At 37.1% G+C, this 13,696-nt stretch overlaps 1 protein-coding gene across 2 annotated transcripts in view; it reads right to left on the reverse strand.

Moving 5' to 3' along the window:
• Positions 1 to 5,763: 5,763 nt before the first annotated feature.
• The window catches only part of ANKRD31 (ankyrin repeat domain 31), a 200,973-nt gene continuing 193,040 nt past the window's right edge, over positions 5,764 to 13,696 (reverse strand). For both annotated transcript variants that reach the window (XM_030927266.1, XM_030927265.1), the window contains 2 exons: positions 11,181 to 11,252; positions 5,764 to 6,131 (listed from right to left, as the gene is read on the reverse strand). In XM_030927266.1, coding sequence (XP_030783126.1) covers positions 5,986 to 6,131; positions 11,181 to 11,252 — 218 coding nt within the window. In that variant the 3' untranslated portion in view covers positions 5,764 to 5,985. The remainder of the gene's footprint in view (positions 6,132 to 11,180; positions 11,253 to 13,696) is intronic.

Raw genomic sequence — 13,696 nt, forward strand, 5'->3', positions numbered from 1 at the left:
GTGGCACTTCCCCCCACTTCCTCCTGCTCCCACCACATAAGACATGCCTGGTTACCCTTTGCCTTCTGCTATGATTATAAGTTTCCTGAGGCCTCCTCAGAAGTCAAGCAGATGCCAGCATCATGCTTCCTGTACAGCCTGCGGGAACGTGAGCCAATTAAACCTCTTTTCTTTATAAATTACCAAGTCTCGGTTATTTATTTATTGCAATGTGAGAACAGTCTGATATAGCCATGAAGTAAATGTTAAGTGGTTGGATTGGCATGGTCTGAGAAAGCAACATAGATGGTCATATCTGAGGAGAGGCCTCAAAGAATAAGAAAAACATAAATGGGCAGAGAGAGGAGGGAACATTGTAAGTAGGGGAAACAGTGTAAACAAATGTAGGGGAGAGTTAGGGATCAGTTTGCTAAGATTGCCATAACAAAATACCACAAAATGGTAGCTTAAAACAAGTTTATTTCTCATAGTTCTGGAGGTGTGAAATCCAAGGTCAGACTGTCCACATGGTTGATTTCATTCTGAGGCCTCTCTCCCTGGTTTGTAGATGACTGCCTTTTTGTTGTGTCCTCACATGATCTTTTACCTGTGTGTGTGTATCCCTGGTGTTCCTTTGTGAGTCCCAATTTTTTCTTCTTATACGGATATCAGTTAGATTGGATTAGAGCCCACCCTGATGACCTTATTATAATTTAATCTTATCTTTAAAATACAGTCACAATTTGAGGTACTAGGGGTTAGGATTTCAAAATATGAATTTTTGGGGTACACAATTCAGCCCATAACAGAAATGAAAAGGGAGTTTAAGGTCAAAGGTTAGAAAGCATTGGGAGGTAAAGTTGAAAGGTTATGTTAGGGCCAGATAGTTAGGTAATCTTGAATACTGGGTCTAGAGTTTACTTTTGCAGGAGCAGGGAAACAACATAGATCTTTAAGAAGAAGAATTTGGCAGGAGTGTGGCACAGGTGTATAATAAGAGAAAGAGTGAGAGTATGAAAAATGGGTTAGGATTGCTATTGCATATAGTCCAGACAGGCACTGGTAAGAACTGAACTCAGGAGAGGAAGTTGAAGGGATTGATGAAAGAGAAACTGAGAAGAAAAAGACAAGATGTATGTTTTAGTTTGTTTTCTGTTGCTATAACTGAGTACCTGAGACTGGGCTATTTATAAAGAAAATAAATTTGGCTTTTATTGTTCTGGAGGCTGGGAAATCCATGGTCTCAGGGCCACATCTGATGAGAGCCTTCTTGCTGGTGGGGACTCTCTGGCTCACTGCCCGAGGCAGTGCAGGGCATCATCACAAGGTGGGGGAGATGACCAGAGAGAGCCAACCTGGCTTGTTATACAGAACCACTTTTGTGATAACTAACCCACTCCCATAATAACCCATTAATCTATTAACTCATGAAAAAATTAATCAATTTATTATTCACGAGGCCCGGCCCTCATGACCCAGTCATTTTTTTTTTTTTTTTTTTTTTTTTTTTTTAGAGGCAGTCTTGTTCTGTTGCCCAGGCTGCTCACTGCAAGCTCCGCCTCCCGGGTTTACGCCATTCTCCTGCCTCAGCCTCCCGAGTAGCTGGGACTACAGGCGCCCACCACCACACCTCGCTAATTTTTTGCATTTTTAGTAGAGACGGGTTTCACCATGTTAGCCAGGATGGTCTTGATCTCCTGACCTCGTGATCGGCCCACCTCAGCGACCCAGTCACTTCTTAAAGGCTCCATCTCCCACCACTGCTACATTGGGGATGAAGTTTCAACATGAGTTTCAGAGGGAACCACCAAGCCATAGCAGTGTATGTTTAGAATTTTCTAATAATCAAGCCAGTGGAAGCTGTGCCATAATAATTCAGCTTGTAAAAAAAAGTATTATCATTTAGGGCTGTGAGGCCTGGAACATAGGGGTTCCAGCTTTCTAACACTGAGGACTACCTGTTTGAAAACGAATAGGCTTCCTTTTTGGGCACCAGTTGGTATATAAAATAGAGTAAATGGGCTTGGGAAATTAAGAATTTAATCACCAAAATGAAAACTTAGAATTGTATTAAATTAAATTGTACCTTTTGTATTAAAAACTTAGCATATATGACTTTCGTAGATTGTAATCACAAGACAAAATGCCTGTTTTAAAAATTATTATCTTAAAATTGTTTAAATTACAAAAGACATGTGTGCCTGATTTCTTTTTAAAGTTGAAAGTAAACTATAAAAGTACACTTTCATCCTCCTCAGTCTAGCTTCCTTAGGGATAGGCACTATAAACAGTTGTATCTGTAGCATTCAAGAACTTTTACTGAACATATCCCCACCTCCACCCCACATACATAGAAACACACATTTTCAGAGCTATTTATTAAAAAGTATATATTATATATTTATATATAGTATGCACATATACTTTACATTTATACCAGTATATGTGTGTATATTATGCATGCAAAGATATATCATTTTTCTTCAATAAAACCAGTACTTGCATTAAACATTTTATTTATGTATAATTTAATTAGTACATATATTCTCAAATGGCTCATATTTTAACTGTCTTCTTAAATAATAAAACAAAATACAGAATAACGTCTCATACGGATTATTTAAGAATTAGAAAAATAGGTACTCCAAGGAAATTATAGTGAAACAATAAAATTTTCTGTTGGTTCTCAAATATAACAATATGTAGGGTTATTCTATCCTGAACACTTTCACTGGACTCTTGAAGAAAGACAAATAAAATGATTTAATATGTCCTTACACTTTTATTAATAGACAAACATTTCCAGGGGCTTTTTCAGATGTTTAATTTTTTTATCTAAATAGAAAGAACACACACATAGTACCAATTTCAAATTTGCCAAATGGTACATGTAGTCAAAAGTAGGTCTTTTTCCTTGGTTTTTCAACCCCATAATTTATTTCTCCACAGGCCACTGTTAAGCAGTTTCTTGTATATTCTAAAGATGTATCTTAACATTCTATACATTTAAAATAAGAAAATATTCAAAAAGCAAGACCATATCACCACCCACCAAAATCATTGGACTCGCATGAGTGTAGGCACACCTCATTTTATTGCACTTTGCAGATATTACTTTTTTTTTTTTTTTTTTTTTTTTTTACAAATTGAAGGTTTGTGGCAACCCTGCATTGAGCAAATCTATCAGCACCAATTTTTCCAACAGCACACACTCACTTCGTGTCTGTGTCACATGTGGGTAATTCTCAAAATATTTCAAACCTTTTTGTTATTTTTATATCTGTTACAGTAATCTGTGAGCAGTGATCTTTAATGTTATTATTATAACTGTTTTGTTCCGACAATATTGAAGTTAGGCCAGTTAGTAACCCTATAATGGCCTAAGTATTCAAGTGAAAGAAAGTTGCACACCTCTCACTTTAGATCAGAAGCTAGAAATGATTAAGCTTAGTGAAGAAGGCATATTGAAAGCCAGGACATGCCTAAAGCTAGGTCACTTGCATCAAACTGTTAGGTAAGTTGTGAATGCAAAGGAAGAGTTCTTGAAGGAAATAAGAAGTGTTACTTCAGTGAACACACAAATGATAAGAAAGCAAAGCAGCCTTATTGCTGAGATAGAGAAAGTTTGAGTTGTCTGGATAGAAGATCAAACTGGTCACAATATTACTTTAAGTCAAAACCTAATCCAGAGCAAGGCCCTAACTCCAATTCTATGAAGGCTGAGAGAGGTGAGGAAGCTGCAGAAGAAAAGTTTGAAGCTGGTAGAGGGTGGTTCATGAAGTTTAAAGAAAGAAGCTGTCTATACAATATAAATGCAAGGTGAAGCAGCACATGCTGATGTAGATGTTGCAGTAAATCATCCACAAGACCTGGCTAGATTGTTGATGAAGGTGGCTATGCTAAACAGATTTTCATTATAGATTAATCAGCCTTCTATTGGAAGAAGATGCCATGTAGGACTGTTAGAGCTAAAGAGGAGAAGTCAATGCCTGGCTTCAAAGCTTCAAAAGACAGGTTGACTCTTGTTAGGGACTAATGCAACTGGTGACTTTATGTTGAAAGCAATTCTCACATACCATTCTGAAAATCCTAGAACCCTATGCAAAATCTACTCTGCCTGTGCTCTGGAATTTGAACAATAAACTTGGATGACAGCACATTTGTTTGTTTACTGAATATTTAAAGCCCACTGTTGAGACCTACAGCTCAGAATAAAAGATTTCTTTCAAAATATTATTGGAGTACTTTTGACTTTCAACTTATTAAGAAATATATTTTGTAAGGCTATAGCTGCCATAGATAGTGATTCCTCTGATGGATCTGGGCATAGTAAACTAAAACCTTCTGGAAAGAATTTACCATTCTAGATGCCATTAAGAACATCTGTGATTCATGGGAGATCAAAATATCAACCTTAACAGGAGTTCGGAAGAAGTTGATTCCAATCCTCACGGATGATTTTGAGGGGTTTAAGACTTTAGTGTAGGAAGCAACTGCAAATGTGGTGGAAATAGGGAGACAACTAGAATTAGAAGTGGAGCCTAAAGATGTGACTGAATTGTTTAAATCTCATGATCAAATTTGAATGGATAAGGAGTTGCTTCTTACGAATGAGCAAAGGAAGTGGTTTCTTGAGACAAAATCTACTCCTGGTGTGGTGATGTGAACATTGTTAAAATGACAACAAAGGATTTAAAGTATTCTATAAACTTAGTTGATAAAGCAGCAGCAGGGTGTAAGAGGATTGACTCCAATTTTCAAAGAAGTTTTACTGTGGGTAAAATGCTATTGAAAAGTAATGCATGCTGCAGATAAATCTTCCATGAAAGAAAAAGTCTATTGATGTGGCAAATTTCATTGTTGTCTTATTTTAAGAAATTGCCACAGCTACCTCAAACTTCAGCAACCACCACCATGATTGCACAGTAGCCATCAACATCAAGGCAAGACCCTCTACTATCAAAAAGATTACAACCTGCTGAAGGCTCAGATGCTCATATTTTTTAGCAATAAAGTATTCTTAAACTAAGGTACATACATTGATTAAGATATGTCTTTACGCACTTAATAGACTACAATATAGTGTAAACATAACTTTTATAGAAACTGGGAAAAAAATCATGTGACTCACATTAGTTGACATTCGCTTTACTGCAGTAGTCTGGAAGTAAATCTGCAATATCTCTGAGGTATGCCTGTTATGTTTATTGCAATTTTGACTTCTATACCCGAAAGAAAGAGAAGGGATAAATAAGGCCATGGAGCCAAAAGCTTATTTGGGAACCTGGGGTAATGAAGGACAAGGAAAGAGTAACTTGGCTATCAAAGAATTAAGAGAGACCCTTGAGAAAACTGAAGTATCTCTTAAATATATCTCTTTCTTTAAAAAAAGTCTTCATGATAATGTAGCAAAAGTCAAAGGTGAAGTATGTTCTATTCTACATGATCAGACTCCAAATCAACACTTGATTCATTCTTTGTTCCAAGACTTAACCACAGCTACAATACTATCTACACTAAATTTTATGAAACTTAAACCTCCTTCATAATTTTACGTTTTGATTTTGAGAAAAACTTCCAAGGAAATGTGAAAGGTATTAGGACTTTAAGTTCTTAAGGGATTCGTTTAACCTGGGTCTTTTTAGGACCAATTATCCATGGATTACTCTTACTTGTATCCTCATTTCCTTAGGCATCAATTGTTTTTTATACAAAGGTAGAGGTGTTGATTGAAAAGTTAGTTTTAAGTTTATGTTATAAAAAGAAAGCCAGAGAGCCAATTAATATGGTCTAGTTCAAATATGCCTTTATTTCAATGGCAAAAAAGCATTAATCTTATATAATTGTTGAACAGTTACATACGTCTTAAGAACAGTAAGCATACATCTTAAATAGCAACTCATAAAGTGTGTGTTAAAATAGGCCCACCAGATTATATAAGATGAAATATAAATGTTTGCTGACAATTGGAACAAATACCTAATAAAATATTAACAAACCAAGGTTTTAGAGTGTTAGTTCCTCACATCCCACATAAAACTTCCAATGCTGATCCATTACGTGGCATGGGAGAAATTCTTGATCACTGATTAATAGTATTTCATTTATTTGTAGATAACGTGGGATGCTTTGCATTGGCTCTCTGGAAGTTCCTGTTTAAAGAAGTATCAACAAATTAAAAACTGCTCTCTGAAATTTAAGATTTAAATTTTGCTATTACAAATCCCAGAATCCAATCAAGTCTGGGTGAGAGCACACATAGCAGGTTTTCTGATCAGGACCTCTTTCCTCAACCTATATTCTGTACTCAAGACAAAGCTATGAATCAGCATTGGCTGATCTTGGGAAAGAGGAGTCTGTTTGAAGTCTAAAACATCAGCAGAAAAAGGATGGTGGAAGTTTCTGAAGATAGTTGTACAAACTCCTCTGTGCCTCAATTTCCAATAAATGGAGAATAAAACAGTTATTAAGTGAGATTTTGCATGTGAAATTCTTAGCATACTGCCGGGCAAACAGCAAATAATAAATACTAGATGCTATTATTATTTAGTACTAAAAAGAGTATTAGGCTGCAAGATTTCTAGTCCTGCCTCTGCCACAAACTTGGTGTGTAATCTCAAGCAAGTCATATGGCTTTTCCAGACTTCCATCTCTGAGATGTGAGAGGAGTGATGATGAAGAGGGTTCCTTTTGGCTCTGCCAGTCTAATGGGCCAATGGTCCTAAAACTGATTTCTTCAAGCTCCGACAGTCTGAGATATTTTTTTCTCTGAAATTGGCTATATGAGCTGTACATCATTCAGTAAGTTGAATCTTATTCCACAGATAGCAACAATATGAGTGTGACCTCTGTAAGGCCAACCTTTTCTTCATACTTGGCCCACGTGCTTCTGGTAGAGTTGTTTTCAACCTCCTGATTTGCTTAGATCTACACCAGTGAGTGAATAGGTATAGATTCAGGGGTCAGAACATATCCCATTCAGAGGGAAGTGATATGCAATGAGAATTTTTTTTTTTTGAGATGGAGTCTCACTCTATCGCCCAGGCTGGAGTGCAATGGCACGATCTTGGCTCAGTGCAACCTCTGCTTCCCAGGTTCAAGCGATTCTCCTGCCTCAGCCTCCCAAGTAGTTAGAATTACAGGTGCCCACCACCACACCCAGCTAATTTTTGTATTTTCAGTAGAGACGGGGTTTCACCATGTTGGTCAGGCTGGTCTTGAACTCCTGACCTCAGGTGATCCACCTGCTTTGGCCTCCCAAAGTGCAATGAGATTTTTATTGGGTATTTTGGCAAAGAGTCACATACACAGTCTTTTTTTTTAGACTTGAACTTGGAAGAATGTAGCCCTGGGATGATGAGAAGAAAGGCTATTAGGATGGAGCCAAAATGAGGAAATAGAGCTGAGACATGGAAAGCAAGATAAACTGGTGCTTTGTCAAACATGCTCTTTGAACCCTGAATGAAACCTGAAGATCTGTTCCTGGTCTTTCATGTATATGAGTCAATAAAATTCCTTTTTGAGGGGTTTAAGCCAGTCTGATTTGGGTTTTAAATCATCACTTATAATCCAAAGAATTTAAACTTTTTTACACATGTTCCATATGTAAACATAGTAATTCCCTTATTAGGAGCTTTGTTTTATAGACTTCCTAAAACAAGGTATCTCATAAAAGTTAGAGAACATTTTTTTTTTCCTTAGGAAAAACCCATGGAAGTAAATCTTTACATATTAATTTAAATTCTTTTCATCAAATTTGGCCTAGTTTCATCATTTAAACACTATTATTTAACACTTGTCTTTTCCTCTATAAGATGCTGTCCCCCCACTTTAGTTATGATTTGAAAAACTTAATGCATCTACCATAATTTGTTTATAATTCATAATTTATTTCTCACTTTTCACTATTCAGGCATGTGCCAATACTTCTATAGAATTCATACTCAGAAGCAGAATTACTGAGTTGAGGGGTCTGTAAACATTTTACATTTTAAGAGGTTCTGCCAGAGTGCCCTCCGAAGTGCATCCTTTTATACTACCACCAACAGTATTATGAGACTATGTGTGACAATACCTGTTCTTTTCTTCCACATCTTTAACCAATACTGAATGTTATCAGTCTTTATAAGTTTTACCACTCTGATGGTAGAAAAATTTGTCTACTATTTTCATGGGCATCTTCCTGATTAGTATTTAGCATAAGCATCTTTCATATACTTAGCATCCATTAAAGTTTCTAGGACTAGGAAAGTGTCTATTAAAATTTTTGTCTGGGGCTGGGCATGGTGGCTCATGCCTGTAATCCCAGTACTTTGGAGATGGGTGGATCACCTGAGGTCAGGAGTTCAAGACCAACTTGGGCAATATAGCAAGACCTTGTCTCTATAAAACAAAATTTGTCTGCATTGATTTGGTCAAATGTTAATCAGAGCATGGAGCTAATTAGGTCAGGAATTTAATATCTGTATGTATCAAAATTCTGTTCCAAAACTATTCCTTAGTTCACTGGGCACCTTCAGTGGAGCGTAAATGTTTCCTTAAATCTAGTGTTCCAAGTAAAATACAGTTAAAAGCTCATGTTTTGGTAACAGCTCTGAAGTATCTATACACTTAAATATTTAACTCAGCCACTGCTTTAGAGAACCACTGCTTATAGTTCTTATTCTATGAAGACTAAAATGAAGTTTTGAGGTAACTCATGTTTATAACTTTTCAACACATTAAATATTTTAATAATATTTAATATTTAATAATTTAAATATTTCATAATGTTTAATATTAAAAACATATATCACTATTTAGCAACACATTGAAATGACTGCTGGAAGTAGCTGCAATACTTCTTATTATCCCTTTCCACAATGTTACATGAAACTGCCAGCAAAATCAACAAGATCGTAATGCCTAATTCAAGCACAGTCTAACTGACATCTGAGAAAAACTGTTCTTTTTTTTTTTTTTTTTGAGGTGGAGTCTCGGTCTTGTCACCCAGCCTGGAGTAAAATAGCGCGATCTCAACTCACTGCAACCTCCGCCTCCCAGGTTCAAGCAATGCTCTTGCCTCAGCCTCCCAAGTAGCTGGGATTACAGGCGCCCACCACCATGCCCGGCTAATTTTTTGGTAATTTTAGTGGAGACAGGGTTTCACCATGTTGGCCAGGCTGGTCTCGAACTCCCGATCTCAGGTGATCTGCCCACCTCGGCCTCCCAAAGTTCTGGGATTACAGGTATGAGCCACCATCGAACAGTTGAAAAACTGCTCTTAATAAAGCACAGCAGAGATGATTAGGGGTAGGGCAGGAATCTTTTGACACCATGGCACTGGCAGTTCCTAGACATGGTGCCAAAGGTGCAGAGCAGGGAGGCCTCTAGCTGAGAGGGTACACACAAAGCCCCATCACTTTACATTTGTGCTCTCTTATAGTCTTTACTCCTTCATAGCCGGAGTGACTCCGACCACATTATCCTGTTGCGAATCCACTGTGTGAATTTCCAGTGTAAAGTTTCCTGCAATGTGCCAGATTACCCAATACAATTTACTATGTCTAAATTGATATTAACTATTATTTTATAGCTTCCTAAAAAGGACTTTTGGCAGAGGCTGTTAGTTGGCTCCATTTTTGCCTTTTTGTTTTTCTCCTCATTAACAGAATCACAGGCAATGTGTCACACAGAAAAACTGTATTTTTCAGCCTTCTTTGCAGTTAGGTGTGGCATATGACTAAACTCTGGCTAAAGAGATATAAATCAAAGTGTTGTGTTTGACTTCAGGGAAGGTTCCTTAAGGGGACAGACAGCTAGGAAGCCCTTTTTTTGCCTCTCTACTTTCCTTCTTTCTAATGCCCAGAATGCAGATGTGATGGCTAGAGATTCATAACTATTTTGGACCATGAGTTTACTTCAAGATGTAAACCAGTACAAAGAAAGACGGAGTAGAAAGACTTGGTGACTCTGTGGTGCTGCAGTGCCTCATCTGGAATGCTATGGATCCAGACTTCTTAAAGAAAGACTAAATCTTTGTGTGTTGAAACCACTGCTATTTGGGGTTTTCTGTTGCATGCAGCCAAACCTAATCCTATATAATACAGAACTTTTGAACTCTAAGAAGTAGATGAAATATTTCTGCAAAGACCACTAGGTCTACCTTGGGGCTTTCTCTTTGGAGGCACAGAGAGATCATGAATATTTAAGCACACAGAGGATCATGATGTGAAAAAATACAAACTCCACAAAATATGCCAATTTTGGTATCACGTTTACTATAATAACTATATTATAGTAATAATATATATTATAATAACAAAACTTCTAATACATGAGGGCAGATGAATAGATGGCTGGAAAGATGAATACACACAGAAAAAATCCATACTTTAAGGTACTGGTATTAGGATGTCGGAGTGTAAGACCTGATATGTAAATGCAGCCATCTTTATGATAATTCCTATTGTTCCATAGTGATTGTTTTAGGAACTTTTCATCTCATTTGATCCTCTTGAGATGATGCAGCCACATGTGAACTTGGGGAAAGTTGGGGAAAATCAGAGCAAGGTGGACTTGTGGGCATTCAACCTTAGCATTTCTCTCCAAAAGGTAAGTCTTGCTACAAAAGTTACAGGCCTAGCCAAGTGCAGTGGCTCAAGCCTATAATCCAAGCTACATGGGAGGCTGAGATGGGAGGATCACTTAAGCCCAGGAGTTTCAGGCTGCAGTGAGCTATGATCCTGCCACTGCACTCCAGCTTGGGTGAGAAAGTAAGACTCCACCTCTTAAAAAAAAAAAGTCACAGGCCTAAATAAAAGTGCTTGCTTTAAAGGGAAGGCCAGACACTCTTCAAACAAGGTGAGCTTTATCTTATTTTTAATAAGAAATCATCACTATGTTGTTTACATAGAGATGATCCATCCAAAGATGTTATTCTGTACTACCATCCAAAGTACAGAACAACAGGCAATGAGTATTTATTGGAAAGCTATGGTGTGCCAGGCATTGAAGAATATAAGAAGTAAGAGTTCATAAAATTCTCTGAACTCAAAGATCTTCTCAGTCTATCACAAAATAAAGATGACATAACCACCAATTATTTATAATATGGAGTGATATGCATAAGATTTGATCATCTATTTGATCTATTTGCACAATATGTAGAATCTCAACACTTATAAAAGTGAATGGAATTGAACATTTTCTTTTTTTTTTACCTTCTCCAAATTTTGTTTTCTCAAACATTGATTTGCTTGGTTCCTGTACTGGGTCATCTAAACAAGCAACTTCTGAAAGTGAAACAAATTGTTAGTAATAATTTTGCTGAATTAGGGGACTGCTCTGGTCAAATCAGGATGATGGTCACCCTACCGATGAGAAATATAAATAGCTCTTTCTTGACATTTTAGGCTAGATGATTTAAAAAATAAAACAATAAAATGAAAATAGCTCTTCCTAGTTCCCCTTATTCCGCAAAAACAGTATTCTAAAAAGTATGGTCATTAAAAAAGCATAAGAGAACAGATTATGTTTGTGACCTGAGGTAGGCTGATAAAAGCCACACAAAATTATTTTTTTTTTTTTAGACTTTCTGGTCTCTACAGTGTCAGAGCCATGATTTCCATGATGATATTTTGATATGTAGAAGAGGGAGAAAGATTCTTTCCTGAGTGCTTTTCTTGTAGTAGGGTTAGAGAGTTTTGCATTGTTCTAACTTGCCAGGTCTTTGGGTTTCTGTCAGGTACCACAAAACCAGCTATAGAAGAATTCTAATTAAGGAGATTCAAACAAAACTCCAACAGCAGCCTACAGAATGCCAGCAGGGCCCTGCCTGTGGATTCTTAGGTTCAGACCAAGGTAGCAAGAAGCTGGTTGGCACACTGCTACCTCCATGGTTCTTAAATTAACATTAAAATTGTCTTTTCTTTTCTTTTTTTTTCTTTTTTAAGACAGAGTTTCGCTCTTGTCACCCAGGCTGGAGTGCAATGGTGCAATAACATAAAAATTTTCTGAAATATCTAATGGAAAGAAAAGTTAGGATTTGTGAAAAGAAATTAATAACAGGAAATTATTTATATTACAGGCAACAGAAGTAGCAGTTCAGAATCCATTTCTGATTTCATGCTCACTTAACAGGGAGATTGTGTGCTGTCTGAGGAAGAAGATGCCTATCTAGGGTTGGAAATGCCTGCCTAGAACTAGAAAATCTGAGGAGCAGATGACCTTCATGATAGAAGGAAACACCTACCGCTCTGCTTCGACTCTTAGGTTTGAAACCAGAAGAAAGCATTTGCTTGGTTTTCCTTTGAGTGTGTGTTTAGGGTGGGTGGCGGGGAGGGGGCAGAGAGAGAGAGAGACAGAGAGAGAGAGGTAAAGAGAGGTAGACAGAGAGAGAGAGAGAGAGAGATGGAGCAACGGGGGCAGAGAGAGAGAGAGAGAGGATAGAGTACTTTAGCAATTCCAATTCCACCCTCAGGAATCAAAGCAAAGGGGTGAATATCAAGGACTGTCAAATTATTATCTGCACAAGAAATCAAATACTATTAGTCATCCAGAGTCTACAGTCAGGCTGGCTCTGTAAGAGTCACCTTTAAAAATTCAGGTTACTGGGCCTTACCCCATGATTTGATTAGGTAGATTAGATAGGTAGTCAGGTTAGGAACCAAAGGCCATGAACTACTACAAGAACTCCCTTCAATTTCTTAAGCCCTTTAACTTCCCCAAAGTTATTAATGTTACCTGTTTTAATGTTACTAGTTATGAATGTTACCAGTTATTAATGTTGTCTGTTTCCCAAAAATGATGAAAAACACTTTTGAGGCTATCTTCAGAAAACTGTGGAGAATGCACCCTATTAATGGAGCCAGTTTTTGTGACAGAGGAGGATCCTGAGAAATGAGGGTGCAAAAGTTAGGAAATGAATGTAGTTTGAATTATTGGGGCTTGTTATAGGAAAGGAACAGTTCCAGGGAGGCCCTGGGTAGGGACTTGGTGATAGAAATCCTATTTGCTTCTTGGCCCTGGTTATCACAGTGTCATCATTTTTTGTTTTGTACCTCCTCTCTTCTGTATTGTCCCCAAATGGTCAAAGACAGGGACACTAGGAAAAAAAAAAAAGGGGATGCTGTAGCAAAGGAGGGTAATATAACTGTAGTTATGGCTATTTTTCAGAAATGTGTGCTGCCTTTTTCTAGATCATTTCAAAATCTGCTGCTTACTGGTTTTAGTTTTCTCAGGCTAAAGGCTGTTCCATCTGATAAAGGGTATTAGTTTAATAAGCAAGATTTATTTTAATGCCTATTTTTAGAAAATAAATAAAACCAAATCATGTCTTCTGAAAGAAAAACAATACTCATTTTTTCCTTTTATATGATACTTAAAAATCTATCCAAAGTAAGTACAGCATAGATTCAGAGAAAGGAATTGTGAGGGATGGGGTCATTTTCTTAAATGCTCCTGGAATTAACTAAGGTTAAAAATGGAGTGCTATAAAACAAACAGAAAATAACAAGTGTTGCAGTGATGCAGAAAAACTGGAACCCTTGTACATTGCTGTTGGGAATGTAAAATGATTCAGCTGCTAGAGAAGACAGTTTCGCTGTGCTCCCTATATAGAATTACTATATAATAAATGATGAGTATCCCTAGTCCAAAATGTTTGGGACCAGAAGTATTTTGGATTTTAGATTTTTTCAAAATTTGGAATATTTGCATATACATGAGATATCTTGGG

This window comes from Rhinopithecus roxellana, chromosome 3, assembly GCF_007565055.1.
Source record: "Rhinopithecus roxellana isolate Shanxi Qingling chromosome 3, ASM756505v1, whole genome shotgun sequence".
Classification (NCBI taxonomy): domain Eukaryota; kingdom Metazoa; phylum Chordata; class Mammalia; order Primates; family Cercopithecidae; genus Rhinopithecus; species Rhinopithecus roxellana.